A 24,587-nucleotide genomic window follows, 5' to 3' on the forward strand; every position below is an offset into this window, starting at 1 on the left:
GAACTTAATCGAACGAACCGTTTCGAAATCATGGACAAATGACTCTATGTATAAATGTATATTCTGGGAAAATTAGTGTTTTCTGACCTTAGATGCATTTAAATCTGTTGTAGGGGACTCCAACACAATATTAGAACACTTTAAAAAAACATATGACCTGCTCTTTAAGTGAAGGAAATTACATATACTAATGTTTTATTAGAATCAGAATCAGAAGAGCTTTATTACCAAGTATGTTTACACACACAAGGAATTTGACTTGACGACAGGAGCTTCCTATTTGTTCGGCGAGCTTTTGCATCGCGGCGCACACGCACGCGTCCGGAGGCACGTACACATTCGATACCAGCATGGCGCCGCAAATGGCAGCAAGGACGCTGAGCTCCGCGATTCTTCTATTGTTTTTGTTTGTTTGTTCTGTGTTTTGTCATTCTTCTTCTATAAGTTTTACCAGAGACGAACTCCTTAACATTAAGCAACACATCCAACCTTTCTACTCGCCGCGGGAGTTTTCCTCTTTCATTCTCGTGAATGTGTACGTGCCTTTTTCATTAAAGGGCTAGTTCACCCAAAAATGGAAATTGTGTCATCATTTACTCACCCTCAAGTTATTCCAAACCTGTATGAGTTTCTTTTTTTCTGTTGAACTCAAAAGAAGATATACTTTGAAGAGAGTGGGTAACCAAACAATTGATGGTCCCCATTGACTTCCATAGTATGGAAAAAATACTATGGAAGTCAATAGGGACCATCAATTTTTAAACTTATACAGGGTTGAAACAACTTTAGGGTGCGTACATAAAGATTTTTGGGTGAACTATCCCTTTAAGTTTGGGGTCAGCAACATTTTTTTCATGTTTTTGAAAAGTGTCTCTTATGTTCACCAAAGCTGCATTTATTTGGCTAAAATACAGTAGAAACAGTGATTTTGAATTGGAATGATTTCTTAATTAAAAAAATATATTTTTTTTAACGTAGTGCATTCTGAAGCAAAAGAAATCTGCTTCAGTGTAGAATAAATATGATTAATTCCAATAAATCCTATATTAGTTTCCCAGCAGCATTTCTACAGTGTCTGTAATTGCACATAACACACAAACATCCACAGACAAACACAATGTCTTTTGCATCCAGCTGTTTTTGTTGTACAAGCTTGCATATTTATGTTCCTAATTAACTTCAGAATTTGAACTCTTGTGAGGTCTTTGAAAAGCAAATTTTCACATTGTTCTTTGTATGTATGTGTGGCTCAATTGTGTGTCATGACCCTATTAGATATTCTGTGTGCTACTTTTTTCTTTTTTTTTTATTATGACACCCCCTCACCCCCAAATAACCTTAGAAACTCACATTAATGATCAGTGTCCTTTGATAGTTTGCAAAAAAAGGATACCAAAGGGCACCATATGGTCAGAGCTGCAATTATTATCTTTTATGCCTCTCAGCTAATAATAGGGGATATTCTTTTGTCTTCCTATTACCAACCGCACCAGTAAAACAATATGGTTCTGAGTGAGTTCATGCAGTAACGCAGCAACAATTAAAGCAAGTGACTCATTGGTGTGAATCTCTGGCTCGTTAAGTCTGAATTGCAGAGACAGTGGTAATTTTAGCCCCTCCGCAGCTCTCGTATCAAAGAAACAAGCTCTAATGAAGCACTGTTCAGAGAGTCTCACATCTCACCAGTGTTGATTTGAATGTGATTTGAAGGGTACAGTGCGGGAAGATGTGCTTCTGTCTCAAAAACGATCAAAACCTTGAACGGGGCAAGTGGTTCTCGACCATCTGTCTTAATGACAGACCGACCACCAGGGAAAGAGAAAAATTAAATTTTTCACCCAGGTTGGGAAGGTAGTGGCCCAGAGAGGTCTGTCTGCAAACCATCAAAGGAGAGAATGCGCCTGCCCTTCATCATGGCTTGTCAGCCATATTGGGAAACTTTGCCTTTTCCACATAACTGTTTATTTGTCACTTCCTTCCCCACTGCTCGGCCTGCCACGCATCAGCACCAATGATTTATGACCTCGTTTAATCAAGCGCTCGTAGGACATGGAAAAAGAGAGAGAGAAAACCCACCCGACACTTTTGCTTCTGTGAGCCACTTACACTAAAAACAGCAGCCTGGAAAAGTTTTGCGAGTCTCCTCCCCACCTCAGCTCAGTGGGATCAGAGTGCAGTGGCAGTAGTGGCATATTTGAGGCTGTCACTTTTATTGGGGCCATTTGTTTGAAGGCCAGACACCCTGGGAGTTGAGAAGAACAGAGAGAGCGAGAGGGAAAGCAACAAAAAGAAAGGTTTGAATGCAACTTTTGCGCTGGCAGGTGACTTTGTCGGAGTTTAGTAGACAGTGAGGATGCAGCTAGAGGTTCCCTGAAGTGAGTTTGGCCTTTGGCCTGAAAGAACTGAACAAGAGAAACAAGCACGCATGCACACACACACACACACCACACACACATTGCTGTTAGACGTCCACCAGATGAACGCCCCACATACTGTCTCCCCATCGGCTAATATACTCTTTTATTTTTCATCACAGATGGCCTGCTCTGTTTGGGTTGTTTATAATTGCATTGGGGGCCTGCAGTGAGCTCTCTGTACACAAACCAGAAACTCTCTGAGGGTCTGAAGTGCTACTGTCATTAAGTTGCCAATCTTTTCAGTGCCATATTAAAAATAAATATGTCAGTGCTGCATTTCTGACACAATGGGTCTTTTTTGGAGTTTACCGGAGGTGTGTAGACATCATAGGTGTAAATATCATGCCACATGGGTTTATTGTTAAATAAATTCTCCCTTAAAAACAAAAGGGAAAAACAACAGATCACTGTGCTACTTATTTTCGAAATTAAATGTATTGATTAACATTTTCAGATTTAAAATAAAATTAATGATTGTTTTCATACAGGTTTCCTGAACACTCCTGCATATTGCCACTGGTTTAGATAAACAGCCCACCCCAAACTCACACAATTGGTTGAGACAATGTTGTTGCAGTATTTTCAAAGCTCTGTAGAGTTATCGTGTGTGCACACCAAAAGTGAATGTAATTATTTTTGTGAGTAGATTACATACAAAGTCAATGCAAGGACGTGAATAGACGCAAATTCACACCAGGCAAAGTGAATGACGCAAATTGGGCGTCGCGATTGCTGCAAACACACGATATTCGTCTCAATCGCATCGTCAATGCAAGTTGAAAAATTTCAACTTGAGCGAGAAATTCACAAGACGTATTGTCACGCAAGCCAATCAGCGAAGAGCTTATTGACATGTCCAATTTTACATGTCCGATTGTATCAGAAAATGGAAGACAGCATTATTATGTTTTTATTCATGCGAGTGGCAGGAAAAAGACCATGTAACGTAATACAAATATTCGCTTCTCTTTTGGTGTGCACACATTATTAGGTTTCAGTGGAAATTATGGCTTATATACATTCCTTCTGCATTTCAAGCCTACAGAATTGCATAATTATTAGGCAAGTTGATATTCTGATCTTATTTTTTCAAGCACATTATAAACACAAATTATAAATAAAGGCATGACCATGACAATGAAATGCTCATTGGCTTAGAAATTATGCATGCACTGTAAGTAACTGAAACTATTAAATGGAAAACTATTTTTGACGTGTTTGTATATAATTGGATGAAAAAAAAGAAAGTAGTTACAGATCATTACTGTCATTTCTGAGTACTCTAGTTCTCAAGTGCTCATGCTCATTCCTATTAGGAACACCACAGCTGTTGTGGATGTATATCAGCTGTTTATAGATGCATTTTGTCAAACATTGTTTGTGTGCTTTGAAAAAAATATACAGGTGCATCTCAATAAATTAGAATGTCGTGGAAAAGTTCATTTATTTCAGTAATTCAACTCAAATTGTGAAACTTGTGTATTAAATAAATTCAGTGCACACAGGCTGAAGTAGTTTAAGTCTTTTGTTCTTTTAATTGTGAGGATTTTGGCTCACATTTAACAAAAACCCACCAATTCACTATCTCAACCAATTAGAATATGGTGACATGCCAATCAGCTAATCAACTCTTTCCATGACATTCTAATTTATTGAGATGCACCTGTATAGTGTTTTGATTTGAAGACATCTCTTTCAGGATTCATGAAGCAGGAAGAACCATTATAGCATCTTTAACGTGAAAACTTTAGAGGTTTTTAAATGTATGAACGATTCCTTCTTGAAGTCAAGCATAGCACACAAACCTTTCAGTCAAAGCGTGACTCTTTTCATGTGCATAACTTTATTGATGCCTGCTTCACAGCTTTCGTATGTAATGAAGAAATTCACCAGTCCTTCCAGTTCAAACCTTCCATCAACACATGGCTGCTGTACCTAATGGATTTATGTTATTGGTGGTAATCCAAAGCCCATGTATTTGGTACCTCCAAAGCACCTAATCACACAAAGTCACATTGACACACGCACACACTCATGCACAGACACAGCAGCTGGGAAGCGGTGATTGAGTTTGTGTAGGTATTAATGCTTTGTATTTGAATAATATGCAAACGGTCGACAAGCTGCAGTAAACTCCTGCTGCTTCTGAAAATGAACAAACAGTAATGTGTGGAAAGATAAGATTTCCCTCCATTTTTTTTCCTTTTGAAATGACTGCCTTTGCTGTTTCTTTGTGCTGTCACTGAAAGGGGTCAAATACATTACCCACTCCCTGACTAACACTGAGAAAATCTACTTTTTCCATCTGTTTCGCTTTTCGTTTGGGTTTACCTCATTCACATAATTAAAGATGTTTGTGCATTCATATTGGCTGAAAAACATTGCATTGAAAGCTGATTTCCAAATGTAGCAGTGTTGGGCATAAAATATATATAAATTGAATGAGCTAATGCAGCAATTCTTGAGCATTTTGTCATCATTTCACTATGTTCAGTTTTGTAAAATGGAAATTTACTTAATCCATTTGTGTGACTACATGAATCATTTTTATTGCATTGACTGAAACAGGTCAGTGGAGTTCTAGATCCCGTGATGCTTTGCATCTGACTGGAGCAGAAGAATAAATTAAATATTATTTTGTTTTTGAATGAAAAAAACAGGGAGACATTTTAGAGTTTAATGTTCGCTGTAACTAACCTGAAAACGTTTGAATTACTCACATCTACTATTATTGGTACTTATTCAATCAACTAAGTTTCTTTACTTGCATTGTGCAAAGTGTTTGAGTCGAGCCTTCATTGTAATTTTTGGTTATGAAAACTCATTTCCAACATGTAGAACCACTGCAATTGAATTAAGTTTAGCCAAAGAATTAACATTGGGTCTGTTTGTTCTGATTAATATTCTAGAAACTAAGACATTCAGCAATTAATTTAAGTGTTAACAACGGTGGAATCTTATGGGGTGTTAAACATTAATGCCCTTGAATGGGGCCACGAGAATAGAGAAACAATTCCGAGATTAAATTACCGCACCACTGCACCGCAACACACAATCAATCTCCCTCCTTTTTCCTTTAACAGAACACAAGCCTAGACTTATGTCATTTCCTTTCTTCCCGGTGCATTCTTTCTAGTAATCTCTGTCTTTTTTTCCTCTGCCACTTTTTCAGAGCACCTGAGGGTGCATCTGGAGGAGTACATGTCCAGATTTCCTAAGGTCCGTATCGTGCGCACCAAGAAGCGAGAGGGTCTGATCCGCACACGGCTGCTGGGAGCGTCGGTGGCTAGAGGAGAAGTCCTTACTTTCCTGGATTCTCACTGTGAAGCCAACATCAACTGGCTGCCGCCCCTGCTCGGTGAGTCCAGATAAAAAAACTGCCTACCCTGGAGGCAGCACGTAGCCACAGATTTCTCTGTTTTTTATCACTGTGAGAAAACACAAGCCACTGAAAATGTTTTCCCCTGAAAAAAAAAAACTGCTTATCTTTCTCTTTTGAATCTAGCAATTTCAAAATTCAATTGGTTTTTCCCGTCCAAAGTCTTTCCCCCTGCAGTCAGTTGATTAAAAAAAAACAAAAATCCTCCATCTCCTTGTTTCTTGTCTGTGGCTTGTTTTCAGACTCATTGAGGATAGAATCTATAGCGTATCCCGCTGCACCACATGAGCATTGCAAATCCAGACGGCTTTTGATGAGCATGACCCTGTTATAAGATGTTTTAAAATGCCTACTTCAGCAAATGTTTTGCACATATCGATGCTTACTGATCTGATGCAAGCTTGGTTTTTAGTTAGTAGGCTTGATCTGTCGTTTTATTTTTTTGCTGGGCTGAACATCAGGCGGTCATCTCAGAGATGTGGGCACAGCACGGCGAGATCTAATTGGTTACAGTGAGCTGTGTATGGCCTTTGAGAGGCATGCTGGGATGCGGCATGGCATGTATGATTAGAGTGGAGCTGATGCACAAGCGCACGGCAGGTACTGTGTCGCAGGCTATTTGAAACAGAGCTCTGATCTGTAATGTGAAGGACTGGGCTCCATCTTCTCATCAGACCATTGCTTGATAGATAGGATGCAATCAGACTATTTATAAATTATGTTTGGCCAGATACGCCTAGGTTTCATGCCAAAATGGAATGACCAAAGGAAACAAACTTTTGCACAAGCACAAATGGTACTTTGTTTTATCAAGAACTCCCCAGCAATTATGGCATACAGTAGCTTGGTTCTGGGAGTAAAAATCTCATTACTGTCCTCCTATAGAGATTTTTTTTTAAATAAAAAAAGAGTAATTTACATTACTCATAATTGTAAAAGAGAAGTCCTCCTTGATTCTGCCAATAACAGAAGTCACTGTTACCATGAGATCAAGAACCCCAATAAAAATAAAAAAATAAAAAGCATAAACACACTTCCATGAAACATTGTGAATGTTGTAATCAATAAAAGACTCTGGGCTTATAAAACATTTTATATAATGAGATATTTTGATATACATTTGAAAAAAAAAAGAAAAGAAATAACTATTTATTTAATGTCATTCGCAGTGCTTCATGTGTCATTGCATCCTAATTAATTTTTAATTAGGATGCTTATTTATTTTTTTTATAATTTTTTTTTTATTTATTCATTTATTTATTTATATAGCTCAGAACATTTTACTGAAGGTTTTTTTTTATCACTATGTTGTAAACAGATAAAATACTTCTAGAGGCCAGGTTCTTTGTGATTTTCTCCACTATTTTATTTATTTATTGTTTTTATATATATATATATATATATATAAACACATACATAAATACATACATACATATATATAATATAATATATAATATACTAATACAGGGGTGGCCATTGTTGAGCTACAGTCCTGCAGAGTTCAGTTCCGACCCTAATCAAACACATCTGAACAAGCTAATCAATGTCTAATGGTTACTAGAAAGCTACAGGCAAGTGAGTTTTTACCAAAGTTGGAACAAAACTTTGCAAGACTGAGGCTCTCCAGGACAGACGTTGACCACTCGTGCTTTAGTGCTCTCATTCTTACTTGCCTTATTTGGTGTAACTGTCATGAGCAGTGCTTATTTTGAGGGAGTGTAAATCCACAGCACTATTCAGACTAGATTGGTTTTCTAAATAACATTTGAGTAAGAGTTATTAATACAGAATGTCTGTGATTTTCATGATGGTACTGTGATGTCTGCAGTTTTTAGTAAGGATGGAATGGTTGTCTGGATGTGGCCGTTATGTGCTCTGGATACATGCATTACAAAAACAAATGAAATAAACTATACTTACTGTATATATATTTTTTCAAAAGTTTGGGGTCAGTACAATTTTTAAAGGCTTTTTTCAGCAAGGATGCATTCAAATTGTTCAAAAGTCACAATAAAGACATTTATAATGTTACAAATGATTTCTATTTCAAATAAATGCTGTTCTTTTGAACTTAATGTTCTTTAAAGTAGCCCAGAAAAAAAATGTGTCATAGTTTCCACAAATACATTAGGCAGCTCAAATGATGGTAACAATCCTAATTTGCTGCTTTTTTATAGTAATGTAGTTGTTAAGTTTAGGTATGGTGTCGGATTAAGGGATCTAAAATATGGTCATGCAGAATAAGTCATTAATATGTTCTTTATAAGCACTAATAAACATCCAATATGCGTGCTAATAAGCTACTAGTTAATAGTGAGAATTGGTCCTTAAAATAAAGTGTTACCCATTTTTTTTAATTGATAATATTAAAAAATGTGTCTTGAGCAGCAAATCAGCATATTAGAATTCTGATTTCTGCAAGATCATGTGATACTAGAGACTGGAGTAATGACTGCTGAAAATTCAGCTTTGCAACACAGGAATACATTTTTAACCTTTTAAAATATATAATATAAAACACTTATTTTAAATTTTAATAATAATTCAAAATATTGTTTTACTGTGTTTTGATCAAATAAATGCAGCCTTACAGTAAAATAAATGCTGAGCACATTTTACAATAAATGCTGCACATATTACAATAAATTCTGATCATAACAGACATCTTTAAAACAAATCAGTTAAGGGAAGAAATTAAAATGAAAATCATTTCTGATGCTGAACCCTGCTCTCCTTATTAATTTAATTATCGTTTTTTGTCAGATGGCATGCCAACAGCACTTGTGCCACCAACTGTTACCTAGAAAGTTGTATTAAAGGTGCACCAGACAGTGCAACGTGAAATTTAGCTTTAGCTACAGGATTCAACGACAGTCAAAATAAATGAGGAGAAGCATTCATGTGAAAATGAGCCATCACAGACATTCGTATCCAGACGGTATTAAATTTTATCAGAGGACCACTGAAAAACAGTAATTTCCTCTGTAATTTTTACTAAGGTTGTGTGAAAATGCACAAGCATGTGTGATTCATACTCATAAAGTATGTCTGAGAAACAGAAATTAAGCTGACCTCAGAGAAAATTATTCCCCTTTGAATAGAGCTTATGTCTTCTATAGAAACATCCACCATCTCCAGGACAACTGAAATTTCTTTGTGCCGGAATTGTGTCCTCCTAAGTGTGATCTTTGTGTCCTTTGTCTTCAAATTGTTTTAGAAATGCACTGAAATGTTGTTACAATGTGCAGTCTGGTCTGTCTGGTTTGATGCTGTTTTGCTACTCTTACAGAAATCAGTCCAATCTAATTCCGAAATCTCTCCTTAGTCGTCCTCTAAATTCTTCTTCATTTGTCTTCGTCAACTGGGCAGACGGCAGATGGAGTCCTTGGTTTTCACATTAGATATCTACAACAGGATAAAGAATCAAACAAAGGATTCAGCCCCAGTAAGCGCCACAGCAGTGCGGGTTCTTATGGTAGGAAAGTGGATACTCGGTGCCAGAGAGAAAACAAAGGCATGATATGTGAGTGTTGGCAGGAGAACGCAGGTGGTTGTTTGTGCGGTAGCTGTTTAGGAAAGCCTGTTCTTGAACTGACACACACACACATAAACAAATGCAAAGCCAACAGCTCTCGACAGAAAACGTCCTCTATCCTAACTAATGACACAAAGCCGACAGTAAATTCTTCATGTAATCATAACAGCTATTTGTAGCATTGCACTGCAATACATGTGTATTCTTGTAATTTGTGCTTAGTTGTAGTTAAGCTACCGGTATACTAACAGAATTGCTTGTATTCACTATACAGACACATAGTGACATTTTCACACAGAAAATTGTCTGCTGCAGGAGAAAGCCAACAGATTATAGCCCCACAGCTCTTGACTGGCTATCCACTAATACTAAGCCCAGTTGAGCCTGACTAGTATCTGGATGGGAGACCTCCTGAGAACTGGCTAAATTGTTCTGACCACACACCAGTTATCAGTGGAGAGGACATTGTTTTGGTTGCTGTCACATCATATGGATGGATGCTGGATGTTTGTGAAGGTTGATGACTAGTATTCAAAAAACATACAACCTACATGCACCTTATTCCAACTTGCTGAATTTGTGTTATATGATGATCACTTTAAAAGGGTCTTGGAAAAGTTTTACCATAATTTCAACATTATTTTTGCTGCTTTTCAAATGCCTTTTGCATATTGATTTTACTATAACCCTTCTCCCACACTTAGGCGTTAGTCTTCTGGTGTTAAAATAGTACTGTCAGGAATTACTAAAGATGCGCAGTGAAGAATTAGCGCTGAAAAGGCGTGGACACAGTTATTTTTGCGCCTGACCTTATTGAATATGCATTTGGAGGAATTTCTCTTGCAGACGCAAAATTTATGGGAGGAGAGTATTAAAATGAATCACGCAACGCGATTTACTAATGTTTGCGCTCGTCAAATTACTGGTATTTGCGCCATTATTTACCACCCAAAAAAAGCATGTCTTTAACTATTTTGTGCCTGTGTTGTAAGTAGATCACCCGCACCTGATGAGCATCAGCTCTGCTTATTTGCAGCTATGCTAATTTGCGCTGCGCTTGGTATATTGCATTGATTGATATGTAAATGAGATGTTGCGCCTGTTCTTTAATTTGCGCATTGTCAGTAAATCACCCATAGAGATTTCCCTGTTTTGGAATAGCGCGTTGGCGCCAGTGTTAATTTTGACAGCAAATTTTGATTTAGTTTTAGTCATAGTCTTTTGACTAAAATGCCATTTAGTTTTAGTCATATTTTAGTCATCTGAATTTTTTTTGTTTTAGTCTAGTTTTAGTTGACTAAATAGCATAAGATTTTTAGTCGACTAAATCTACAGTAAATTTAATCGGCTAAAATCTAATGGGTTTCCAAATTAACTAGGTTTGATATTAAGGTTTTATCATGATAGACACCGATTTAACTGCGGTGACACACAACATGCCTTTATGTTAAAATTAAATAAAACCACTTCTCATAAAGAACAAGAGCATGGTCTTCTTTTCAATGAAATACAAATGGTTATATAGGTTAATTATTCATTCTTTATAACAACTTGTTTACCACATTCTTCATTATTTCAGGCAGACATATTTATTTCTATAAATACATTTAGATGAGTCTTTAGGGCTACTAAAGTGATTCAGTCAAGAGCAGTGCGTGATTTTCTGTCTTTCTTTTGTTGCTTGATTAACATCAATGCCACAGACAATTGCAACTAAATTAGGCTGCTGTCTCTTTAAAACTGGATACACGGATGCAATGTACTGATACACGTCCAATATTCTCCCAACTGTTTATGTTCACATAAGACATAACCGAGTGTGTTTACGTGAATACTCGTCAAAACAGACAATTCGACATAATTTTGTATGTATTTCTCCGTTTATGAGATGCGAAAGAGTACTCATGTGCTGTGTGAGAGGCGCTGCTTCTGTGCTGTGTGTGCACCTTCGGAACGAATTGAGTTCTCTTTTGCATTGTCAGATTTATCCATATGTCTGCTCTTCTCTTACTCCCAGATATCGACATTTTTGTACTTTTTATGCTTCATATGTACGCATCTAAACGCCGAACCACGCAGCAGATTCGTCCTGAACGAATGTCTTCCCAAATCGTCCCTCCCTAACATTTTCGTCTCATTTTTATTTGTTGACGAAAATGTCAATAGATTTTCTTCATAGTTTCTGTCATTCAAAACGAGTTTTATTTCGTCATCGTCTTGTTTTCGTCGGTGAAAAAAAATGTCGTTGACGAAAATTATGACAAAAATTATTCGTCAACGAAATTAACAATGGTTGCCGCTAATTTGCACTGTTTAGTAAATCTGGCCCTTAGACTTTAAATCTTAAACTATGACAATTCATAATAAAAATATAAAAATACTAATTGTTGCATTTAATGTATTAAACCTATTATAATCTAAATAACAGTGAAATAAACAGTTTCAATATTTATTGTGTAAAAATATCAAATATCAGTTTTTCAGGAAATATGAAGAGCTTAATATGAAACAAGACATGATGTGTGAAAATATAGAAAACATACAAAAAAAAATTTATTTTTAGTGTTAAACTTTTTCCATTCAGGCTGCATAATTTTGTTGAATTATTCAAAATGCATGAAAATATTATTTTAGGTATTTAAGACACTTTTTAAAATTGCTATTAGCAAGACAAACGTGTAATTTCCATCAAAGAATGTTAATTAATGCATAATTTGAGATGTGGTGGAAATTACGCTGTGGTGGGAATTTTCATTACTTTCAGGGGGAAAAAATAAATCATTCTAATATGCTGAATTGGTGCTCAAGAAACATTTCTTGTAATTATTGTTGAAAACAGTTGTGCTATTTGAGGATTCTTTGATGAATAGAAAAAATGTTGTTTGGAAGAGAAATACAAATATCCTTACTGTCATTTTTCATAAATTTAATGCAGCCATGCTGAATAAAAATGTATATCAATCAATCAATAAATCATATAGCTCAAACAGCAGAGCATAGTGCTATAGCAATGCCAAAGTCAGGTTTTATTGCCAAATAATGCATATAGACTCATGAAATATCTCATTTGTATGCGATGTAAGTTGCCTTGGATAAAAACCAAGTTCATAAAAGTCTAGTAAAGTGTGTTTTAAGAGACTTAATTTTAAAAGTGAAAGTGACGTGACATGTGGCCAAGTATGGTGACCCATACTTGGAATTAGTGCTCTGCATTTAACCCATCTAAAGTGCACACACACACCGTGAACACACAACCAGAGCAGTGGGCAGCCATTTTGTGCCTTGCTCAAGGGCACCTTCGTGATATTGAAGGTGGGAAAGAGTGCTGTACATTCACTCCCCCCACCTACAATCCCTGCTGGTACGAGACTCGAACCCGCAACCTTTGGGATACGAGTCCGACTCTCTAACCATTAGGCCACGACTTCCCCACAAAGTCTTTGTTTTTCTAAAACAAAATGATCATTCATCAGGAATTATCATTGTGAGTATGACTAAAGCACTGAGTCTTGCAATGGTCATTGCAGCCTCAGTTTCAGACAGACAGAGACAGCTCTTGAGTTTAATCTTCATGATGTATTTGTTTAAGGTGTGTGGTGATGTGTTTTAAAGCCCATGTTCCAGGTCTGTTCCCTCTCTTTTGCTTTCTCTCTGCGATCTCCATGGTCCAGTACTGCAGTGGGGTTGAGGGAGAGTGTGGGTGACAGATCTGGGACGGCTTAGCGGCTGCTGACTGACAGAGATAGAGTTAAGGGCCGAGGGTCCTTTCTGCTCGGCCCTCCATGGAGCAAACCTACTTTGAAGCGCTGTAATTGTTTCTAATCGCCGGGCGGCTATGGCGGCTTTAAATTTCACAGGGTCACCACACTCAGCCAAGCAGAGCGAAGGAGAGCAAGTGATCCAGGAGAGGAGGGCGACTCCTGAGAGGCGCTGCCTCCCCCTTCTTTTCTTTCCTCTCCTCTTCTCCTCTTTGTGAAGAGACGGAAATGGAAGATTTCTAGCTTTACCTAACTTTTCTTCTCCTTTTCTCTCCTTGCCCTCTGCCTGCAGACCAGATCGCACAGAACCCCAAAACCATTGTGTGTCCCATGATAGACGTGATTGACCATAACCACTTTGGATACGAGGCACAGGCAGGGGACGCCATGAGGGGAGCCTTTGACTGGGAGATGTACTATAAACGCATTCCCATCCCATCTGAACTACAAGGACCAGACCCCAGCGACCCATACGAGTGAGTGAAATCAGTCTTACACTGTTAATTACCAACGTAAATAAAGTCTCTTATACTCCTCAAGGGGCCAGATAAAAAGTTATTTTTACTTGAAATGATTTATAAAAATAAAAAAAGTTTTTACAAATAATAGACACACTGTGAGACCCAAAAGATTCAAGTGCATCAGGCAAACAAGTCTGTCTAGCATGTTCACATAGATAAATAATGTAAAAGTAGTGCAGTGGAATGAAAAAGCACATTCTTCATTTAATTCATTAAAAAAAATTACAGAAAAAAATCAGTAATATTGTGAAATATTATTTTATTAATATTTATATTAATATTTTGTTTTAAAATCTTATTTATTGCTATGATGTCAAAGCTGCAGCCATTACTCCAGTCTTCAGTGTCACATGATCCTTCAGAATTGTCTTCAGGATTCTTTGATGAATACAAAGTTGAAGAAATCAAAGAAAAAACATTTTTTTGCATTAGAAGTTGTTTGTAATATTATAATATTATATAATATTTAAACAGTTATCTTTGTTTGTTGATCAGTTTTCAAAATTGAAGTAAAGAGATTTAGAATATTATATAAATATTCATATATGTGAATATTTACACATTCACATTTTCTACTCTTTTTAATGCCGTTCCCTACAGTTTGAGATACAGAAACACAAACACACCATATATTCTTCCAAATCACAAATTATTGAGCAAATTGATCCAATAAATGATCCTAAAAAACATATGTCTTGATAATTATACAGTGGACAGTTTTGCAGAGATTTTTTTTAATTTTTTGGTGAATCAAAAAAACATATGTGCTGCCCTTTCAATTTTTAATTTTTGTGTTCAATGAAATTCCTGCAATTTGAATTTTTTTATTTTCTTTCTGACTTCCTTTTTATTCTTTATTGTTCCCTCTCCAATTTGCTTTACCTTTTGATCTGCCAGTCTGTTTCAAAATCTCATTTATATCTGCACCGAGACATTGTGATTGACCTCATTAAACCTGTATTGTGGGGCATGAATAGAGGATATATGAAATGTCTCTCTGACCAGTGACCTGCACTTATGATACCCTCAATTATTAGCCAGGAGCCTTAATCCCAAGGCTTTCATTTCCATACTGATCCATTGTGTTTCAATGTTCACATGTAAACGTTTTTTACCAGTTTTCTACCACAGCTCATGTCAATCTATGATTCAGAGTTTAGTATTAGTAACCTTCAGCGTCACAAGCAGCTTTTCACTACATTTTTTTTTTCATTTGTCTGATGTGCCCTCACAGCCCCATCAGAAGGCTTCGAGTCATCTCCAGCTAATCAGAAATGTGTTTCTTCTAATGCTGATTATACTAGATATGGCCATTATTGCAATAATTCACTCTAAATTAAATTAAAAACAGTGGGTGAAAAACTCACACACCAAGTAGCTCAAACTGAGACAATTTGAGTAAATTGAAGCCATTTGAGAAATATTGAATCTATTATTTTATAACTAGATTTAGTTTGATTTGAGACATTTGATGCAGTCAAATGGGTAAAAAAATTAGTTGTTTTCTCAGGAAGTGCAAGCGATATGAGCAGAGAAAGAAATCTATTTCTACTTTATACTGTATATGCAAATATGTTCTGCTGTAAGTGTCATCCACATAAATTGCCTCACACATACTATATTGATCTCTTTCCTTAAAATTGTTTAGTGATTAATTGCTGGGGGAAAAAATCACAAGATTATATTTGTCAACATTATTTTATTTTATTTTTAATTTTAATTTTTGAAGTCATAACTTGTGTTTTATAGTTTTAACCAAACAAAATTGAAATCTTTCCACCCTTGGATGGGAATGACTGCAGTAGAGAGACACTCTTGTGTGTTGGGAGTGTGAATGTCTGCCTGTGTGTGTGTGTGTGTGTGTGTGTGTGTGTGTGTGTGCGTGTGCGTGCATGTGTGTGTGCGTGCTTTTTTTGGTCCACTATCACATCACAGCACGTTGCACCCCAGACTAGCCATACCAGGCATTAAGCTGTGGATTAATCTTTGGGGTGGATATGAGGTCTTGAGAAAATCAGCTTTCCTGAGTGTGGCGAAGTGTGTGTTTGTGTTTATATGTGCAGACGCACTGCGTCTCCTCTGCAGAAGTCTGAGTGAAGACTCTCTCACTCACTTATGTACACCAAAACAAAAACACACTCTTACACAGTCTTACAACCAGCCTTTCATGACTGCTGCTGCACACATGTGGATTAGAATGTTAACATTAGTGGGATGCTGCAGGGCTTTATCCTCAGACCTCTGTGACTTTCTGTGGACTCCAGACCTCTCCCTCCCCTCAGGTTGCTGGTTCTTCTGTATGCTGTGCCCAGTACGGCCCACTGTAGTTCATCCAGCATCCCACTCCTCCTCCAAGGCCTGAGGGCAAGTCATATTTTCTGCAGTCACTGGCTCAACCCATGCCCACCTGTCAGGGATCAAACACACCTTTGTATATCTGTTCCACTCTGCCGGGCTGTCAGCATTACTGACTGCATGCGACTAGCGTGTGCCTAGAACATTTAGATAGGCAGGCAGAAAAATTCTAGACAAAATAATGTGAACACCTGGGACATAGTCAATATTTCCTAATTAAGCAGTTTTACCATAATTTGCCCTTAAAGGGTTAGTTCATCCGCAATTATATGAAGCTACGAGAATACTTTTTGTGCGCAAAAGAAAAAGAAAAAAAAACAACTTTATTGCAGATGAACCACTGATGTCACATGGATTATTTTACAGATCTCCTTGCTACGTTTCTGGACTTGGGAACATTTCAGTTGCGTTGCTGTCTATGCAGGGTCAGACAGCTCTCAGATTCTATCAAAAATATCTTAATTTGTGTTCCAAAGATGAACGAAGGTCTTACGGGTTTGAAACGACATGAGGGTGAGTAATTAATGACAGAATTTTCATTTTTGGGTGAACTAACCCTTTAACACAGCTTCCAACCATCTTAGAATAGATTCATACACATTTTGACTAGTCTCCAATTGAATGTTGTCTATAAGAACATCTGCCAGTTGCTTCAGAGATGTTTAAGGAGGGAATCTGCTTCTTACTCCTCTCTCTAAAACTGCCTACAGTAGTTTGATAATATTCGAGGGGATTTGTCTGGACAGGGCAGAGGGTGAAGTTCATTTTGGTGCTCCAGCCATCCAGGTTTTATGATCGTGACTCCATCGTTTTTCGATTTTAGCATTGGCGTCTGCGATGAAAGTTTTAGCAATGTAGCTCTGTGATGTTCTCTGTGTTTTTTGTTTTTTTTTTAAAACAGGATCTTCAGAGTGGATACTGAGGTTTGCTGGTAGCAGTAGTTCTTTGTTGTTTGTACACAATCCTTCTTAGTGTTTGACAGTCCTTGTCATTGTCTTTCGGTTTTTGCCCACTATTCTTCTTTCCTCCATTGGTCTTGCCATGCTTTATGCATGCAGCTTTATGTATAAATGTATTATTTTTGTGCTGTAAATTGAGCGTGTACTGTAAATACTGGGCGTCGTTAGGCAAGACGCAAAGCGGAGTGCCTGCAACCCCTTCAGCCGTGACTTATTCACAAAACAGCAAGGCCTCGAGTACAGGTGCATCTCAATAAATTAGAATGTCATGGAAAAGTTCATTTATTTCAGCAATTCAACTCAAATTGTGAAACTCGTGTATTAAATAAATTCAATGCACACAGACTGAAGTAGTTTTATTGAGATGCACCTGTACCTTATAGCTTTTATAAAACGGTTACCACAATAAAAAATATGAAAACCAAATATTTATGTATTGATAGGTCACTTTTTTGAAGCAAGTTCGTTAAATGCTGTCCTTCTGCTAAAAGATAGTTCCTGACAGCAACAGTAAATGGCAAGAGAATGTTCCGATGTAACATGCTTCATCTTATGGAGCTCAAATAAAAACAGAGAATAGGAATTTACTGTAATTTATTTTTTTAACACCATATATGATATTTTCGCACATACATACATCTGCTTATCTCTCAGCATGAGAAAACTTCTGTTTTTTTGAAGGGGGAAGGGCGTGGTCTCAAAATTAAAAATGAATGATGCAACACAACATCACCAGGGGTCACTCATACTTCATTAAATAAATAACACACAGTTCATTTTGCTGAAATTCAGTCTCCACGCACCCTTTTTGTTCTCCGTGAGACATCTGCGCTGAAAGAGAGATGCGGAAAACTTTGCGACGTGACAGGTATGTAATGAGCCTCTCCTGCGAGCCGCCCTCGACCGTGGAACAGAATCCTTCTGGCTTTCGAAATCCCCCGTCCTTTTATTTTAATACTTTATTACCTCTCGCCTCGACTGCTGGCTGAGCAACATAGACTGGCGCATTCGCATGTGTGAAGCGTACGCAGCTAAGAAGCCTTAATATAGATCTTACCGCCTGTTACAAGATGAAAGCGGGCCCTCTACCTGGATCACAGCTCATTTGTGCAATGACTGATCCGCTGAGAAGTCAGAGCTTTCTTCCCTGACTTCTCTCTGATTGATTGAGAGAAGAAGAAAGAGTAGTAAACACAACGTATTGGCATTAATGGAAGCACGGCGAATGATTCACCTCGCTACCTTGCGACATGCGTTAGCTGTTGGGTTAAATTACATTATAACCCCAGTCTGTGAATCTATCCCAACCTAAAGGGAACTCGGAGCTGAAGTTGAATCCTTGTCCTCACATCGCCCCCTTCTGGCCAGGATGAGAAGTCACAGTCAATGGCAGGAGAGGATAACAGCAGGATCCTATTTCCATATATTACAGACCTTATTGGCCCTTTATTCATTAGCGATGGCTTTCTATAATGGGGTCGCATTGTCCCCAATCTTCCGCCTTTCTCTGAGGAGGAAGTTAATAATGGATTCATGGTGTACATATGCTTTAATAGTGATTCACGGCCTTGCCTTTCACACATATGCCCTTGCTTGGCGTGTACGACACCTTGAACTCACAAAAAATGTGCAAATGTATGACGTTTTCTCTCCAGGTGTAATGGGATTCCTGGAAAGTATGATAGATGACAATAGACTCAATCCTTTCTCCGCTTACCGTCTCTGTCTCTTTCTGTGTCTCTCTCACTTTATGCATACTCTGACCTTGACTTCAAGGAAATACATTGGAAATTATTTCCCACTACAAATCTCTTCTAAGTCCCCCACAGTTTCGTGTGACTTTAACCATTTAATATGCAGCTGCACAATAGGACTCAGAAAGAGATGATTATGGCAGAACTCGCTCCCCTCCCACCCACCATTCAAGCAAGATTGGACATTTCCAAATGGAGGTCTTTTCTACTGAGAATGGAAATCTTCCTGCTGAATTTGCCAGGGACGGGAGTAAATAGTGGATTTATATTTATGGAAATCACAGGGACAGCGGGGATGATGGGAGAGAGAGAAAGAGAAAAGAAAAGCCAATGAGCTCTTCAGCCTGTGTCCTCCTTGCTCCACAAAGACATTTAAGCTTCATAAATGTTGTATTTGGAGAAAACTTAATTGGATTTATGTTGCTCAGACCTTGAATGCAAATTGTGATTGGCATCTACGTGGCTGGCACTTTTTCCATGATTAAAAAGGAAGGGAAAACAAGGAAAACAAATGCTTTGAATTAGGAATGGGTCATGAAGGTTGGCTAGATTTTCTCATATGTTTTAAGTGTTTTTTTTTTTTGTTTTTTTTTTGCCATTAGATATTTTCAGTGGTAGTGTTTTAATTAGCATGCTGACAGCTGGCTGTGTCCTAAATTAATCCCCTGTAAATTACTATAGTGCTACAGCCATACACATTTAAAGGAGACATATTATGCCCCTTTTTACAATATGTAATATAAGTTTCTGGTGTCCCCAGAATGTGTCTGTGAAGTTTCAGCTCAAAATACCCCACAGATCATTTATTATATAATTTTGAAAATGCCTATTTTGAGTGGAAGCAGAAACACGCTGTTTTTCGTGCCTGCCTAAATGCAAATGAGCTGCTGCTCTCCGCCCCCTTTTCCAGAATAGAGACAGAGCGACGAGTCATAATCTGAAACCACGCCCACCGTTGGAACAATCCAACGCTCTCCATTGACTTTCTATTGCGGGAAGCTGTCTCCTTGTCATTTCTGATTTATGACAAAAAACAGAGCTATACCTAAAAGCTGCTATGTGACAAGGTGTACAGTAAACAAGCTAAAAAACCCAGAACTAAGTTTTTATAAGCTGTCGACCCAAAAAACGAGCATTTAGGACACAAAAGTATAGCGCAACGTGTCATATTACTCTGAGAACTGTACCCACTGGTGGGAAACGTAATCGGCAACAAGACTGTTCATTATTTTTAACCATGTCAAATGATTATTTCACCACCCTACGTGAATCTGAGAGGAGATATATTAAGAAACAAATTTTTATTGGTCTATGTCAGTGCCCCTTTTCCTAACCTTCCTTTTGTTTGAGAAATGATCCAACTAAACCGGCCCAGCATGACATACCCCAACATCTACAACTATTTGTGTCCTAAACGCTCGTTTAGTTTTTTGGGGGATCGACAGCTTATAAAAACGTAGTTCTGGGGTTTTTAGCTTGTTTACTGTACACCTTGTCACATAGCAGTTTTTAGGCATTGCTCTTTTTTTTGTTATAAGAAATGACAAGGAGGCAGCTTCCCGCAATAGAAAGTCAATGGAGAACGTTGGATTGTTTTCCCCCCCGGTGTGGGCGTGGCCTAAATGCGCTCTGTCTGTATAGAGCTGCGCCATTACAGCTCGTACCTGCTAAAAAACGTCTGTTTTGGTTCTGATTATCATATTTATCACTCTGAAATCATGCGTTTTAAACAATAGTAGTTTAAACGTCTGATATACGGTTTTCTGAGTGCACACATATAGAAAGCAGCTGTCACAGCATGTGAGTACTAAACTAAGTTCTCATTCACACACAAGTTTACGTTAAAAACACACACGTTCTCATTCACACACGAGTTTACGTTAAAAACACACATGAGTAACAAAAACAGTCGATTATGTCTGTGAAGATAAACAGCGGGGAAATAAATCGCATGTGTATATTAGATCTGTGTGGCAGCAGCAATATACAGTAAATAAATCAATAAATCCACTGCTCTGTTGTCTCCTCTGAGGCTAGGACTCTAAATAGTGTTCTGTGCTCGTCTGTGCAGCCGAGGACAGAACAGTTAGCATGTTTTGCTCAAACTTTCGCCATGGCATTAGAGCTGGTACACCGTTGTCGCTTGCGAAATCAAAATGACGGGGCCGTGGGTGGAAACCTACAGATTAAGGGGCGGTAATATTATAATGAGATCCCTTTGCAACACCACTAGGGGAGCGAAATCAGATACGCTCGTTTTTTCAGACGCAGAAAAAGGCTTACTAAAACAAAGTTACTGGGTTAATCTTTTTCACGTTTCCTTGGTTGGTAGATACACCGAAGACCTGATTATAGCACTTAAAACCTGGAAAAGTCAGATTTTCATGATATGTCACCGTTAAACAAATATTTTAGGAAGTTTGCTTTAGTTTCTTGAGCTTTGCCTTTTTTAAGATGCTATGTGGAGTTAAAATCAACCTGAATTTTAAAAATGCATCTTGAGTGAGTATTAAAGAAGATTCATTTGTATGAAAGGCTTACCAAGGCTGCATTTATTTGATCAAAAATACAATTAAAAACAAAGCAAAATGTAAAACATTTTAGCTGTTTTCTGTGTGAATATATTTTAACGTAATTTATTCCTGTGATGGCAAAGCTGAAGTCTTCAGTGTCACATGATCCTGCAGAAATCATTCTAATATGCTGATTTCCTGCTAAAGAAACATTTCTTATTATGATCAATGTTGAAAGTTGTGCTGTTTAATATTGTTCTGGAAACTGTGATATTTTTTTTTATAATTTTTTTTTCAGGATTTTTTGATGAGTAGAAAGTCTAAAAAAGCAGCATTTTTTTAAGTCTTTTACGTCTTTAATGTTATTTTTAAACAATTTAATATATCCTTGCTAAATAAAATAATTTATTAAAAAATGTACTGAGCACAAACTTTTGAAAGCAAGTGTATTTTTATAAAATATCATTTTTATTATAAATGTAGCTAATATAATATTTCACATTGAGTTGAGTGGTAAATGTCTTCAGTTGAGTTTGCTATGAAAATAAACATTATTTATTTCGGATGTGTTATCTTATGTAACCCTCATCAGGGCCAAAAACTACCTTAATTAAAACTAACCATTCAGTTGAATAAACTGTTATATATTATTATTATAAACTGTAATTATACAGTATATAAAATCCAGGCCTGGTAAAATAAATAAATAAAATCCAGGCCTGATCCTCTCTCGTCTTTCACTGTCGTAGCTCCTCCTTTTATCCTTCCGGAGCTCCTCCGTGGGACTCGAGACCGGTGAGTGGTGCAGGTGTCAATAGTCACATATATATCAACTGTAAATAATAAATATATTTAAAGTCGCTTTGGATAAAAGCGTCTGCTAAATGACTAAATGGAAATGTAAATGTATTAATATTAACTTCTATATGTGCTAATACACTTTAACATTTAAAGTGTAAATGAGCATTAATGCGTTATAAATAAAAATTAATAAACGAACATTAGTGTATGTAGAAATGAGTAATATAATTGATTGATTAATCTAGATTATTAAATGCTGTAAACATTGTTGTTCATTGTTAGTCCATGATACCGAATGCACTAATGTTAACAAACTAAAGCTTATAGTAAAGTTTTTCCAAAAATACGTTGTTTTGCACGCCCTTACTCTGAATGTATGTCAGGAGAGACAGGGATCGATGCCAGCTACTCTTAGGGGCTTTCTCTGAAGGGCTGTCTCCAACCAGCCTGAACAAATGATTATTTATATTAGAATGAGCACAAAGCAAACAGACCCTTTAACTTAGAGCCCATCCACAGAGGACAGACACGTGGAGCCACACAGACTGATAGCACATTTAGCTAGAATACAATGCACAAACTATGTCTCTTCCTCTCTCTAGTTCTCTCAGAATAATGACCATAAATCAAGGGAGCAAACATCATTGTGACTCTATTTGTAAATACCTCTCTCTCCCCTGAGGTCTGTTTCCAGAGATTATGGTATTTAATTGAGGAATAACACAAATTAATAGTCTAAAAAGAGCCATATAGTCACAAGACACTCTCTCTAAAAATGGCAATTGTGGCAGAGTTTACAGAATCACCTGCACCAATTACCCCTTAGTGTTGCTTTTTATTAGCCTCAGTGGAATCAGCAGACCACCAAGAGGGCTTGTCAACACGGGGCATGCATGTCCTCAGGGAGTCGTTCTCTGTGTGTGTGTGTGTGTGTGTGTGTGTGTGTGTGTGTGTGCTTGTATATTTAGGTCGCTGTGCTGAATGGTAATAGAAATGAGAGCAGTATTAGAGTGGCCAGTGTGTGAGAAGGTGATGAATGCTAATGAGTGTGAAACAGGGCTGAGAGGTCGAGACCCCACTGAGTCCCTCAAGACCCCGAGAGAAAGCTGCCCCAGAGAGTGTCCTACATACAGACGGAAAGAAGAGTGCGTGTGTTTGTGTGTGTGCTTGTTTCGCACCTAATGTTTAGAGAATGGGCGACAGCAATTCCCCGTCTTCGCTCAAAGCGTTCTATAATCACGCTTCAACTCCACTCTGGGTTTTCCATTTCTCGTTTGCGTTTGTTTGTTTGGTTGGTTTTTCTGCCATATCTGGCTGCCAGATTCTAGATTTTTCTTCTAGATTTGAATAGAATATTGTATTACGCTAACTTAACCAGATTAAACACGATAAAGTATTAAGCATTAAAAGGTATCATTGTTTTGGTCCGAACCAGCCGAGTTTCGTTATATTTTGTTGGTCACATGGTTTACATTCCAAACAGAATTCTCATTTGACTGAAGTAGTGTTCCTATGTGACTTAAACAGAATGTTTAAGAAGGCAATACAAAAATGCTGTCTTGTTTCTTTCTTGTTTTCTCAAAGATAATTGGGCCATGAAGGTTTATCTAAATGTTATCTAAATATGTAATTTTATTTATTGTATTTTGTATTTTTATTGTATTTTTATTTTTTTAAGCATAAGACATTTTCAGCAGTACTGTTTAATTAATGTGCTGACACTTTTATGCTTTAACATTCAGACAGTTGGTTTCCATTTCTGTGGTGTCGCACTATTAACCCCACCAACACTGAATTCTCATTGGACCGAAGTAGTACTCCTCATCTATTTTAGACCTCCAGAATGACTGAGGAGAAACTGATTGTAGAATTTTAGAAACAGCTATTTCATGGCAAATCCCTTAAGTTCCTTAAGGAAAACCGTGAAAATCATCAAACCTGATTAAGCATCAGAAGACATGAAAATACAATGTAGGTGTTCTTAGTTTTATGCTGAGTGCACAAAAAGAGAGGCTGTGTTTTGTGATTGATTGTTTTCCACCACACCCTCTTTGTACTTTCAGCATGAACAGACAAATTGTTTGTCGCTGGAATTGTTTCACATCGTAACTGGTTAGGATTTTATTTCCATGTGTTATAGTTCACTGAAATATCAAAATGTTGGCATCATTTACTTACCCTTGTGTCACACCAAACCTGTATGAATTTCTTTGTTATGTGGGACATAAAATAGAATATTTTGAGAAATATTTCAGTGTTTTCCATGCAGTGGAAATTAACCAAAATGGTTTGGTTTCCAACATTCTTTAAATACAAATACAATTCTTCAAAATCTCCTATGTTCTGCAGATGAAAAAAAAGATTAGGTAAATAATGACACAATATTCGAAGAGTTCATTTGCAAAAACAGATAACTCATGAAAGAAATAATTTTTTTGAATTATTGTGCATTCCAAGTAATATCAATCAAACTGCAGTTGGGTTGTTTTGATTGAGTAATAAATACAAATGCAGGTAACTTACAAAATTAAAGTTAATTGAAAGTATGTTTTATATATATATATATATATATATATTAAAAGTTTGTTTTCTAGC

At 37.2% G+C, this 24,587-nt stretch overlaps 1 protein-coding gene across 1 annotated transcript in view; it reads left to right on the forward strand.

Annotated features, from left to right (window-relative positions):
• LOC107670789 (polypeptide N-acetylgalactosaminyltransferase-like 6) overlaps nt 1-24,587 on the forward strand; it is a 227,982-nt gene that overhangs the window by 182,602 nt on the left and 20,793 nt on the right. Inside the window, exons 6-7 of the mRNA XM_016463559.1 lie at nt 5,590-5,775; nt 13,382-13,565. Of these exons, the coding sequence (XP_016319045.1) occupies nt 5,590-5,775; nt 13,382-13,565 (370 nt within the window). The remainder of the gene's footprint in view (nt 1-5,589; nt 5,776-13,381; nt 13,566-24,587) is intronic.

Source organism: Sinocyclocheilus anshuiensis, unplaced genomic scaffold (assembly GCF_001515605.1).
Source record: "Sinocyclocheilus anshuiensis isolate Anshui unplaced genomic scaffold, SAMN03320099.WGS_v1.1 scaffold145, whole genome shotgun sequence".
NCBI classification, from domain to species: Eukaryota; Metazoa; Chordata; class Actinopteri; order Cypriniformes; family Cyprinidae; genus Sinocyclocheilus; species Sinocyclocheilus anshuiensis.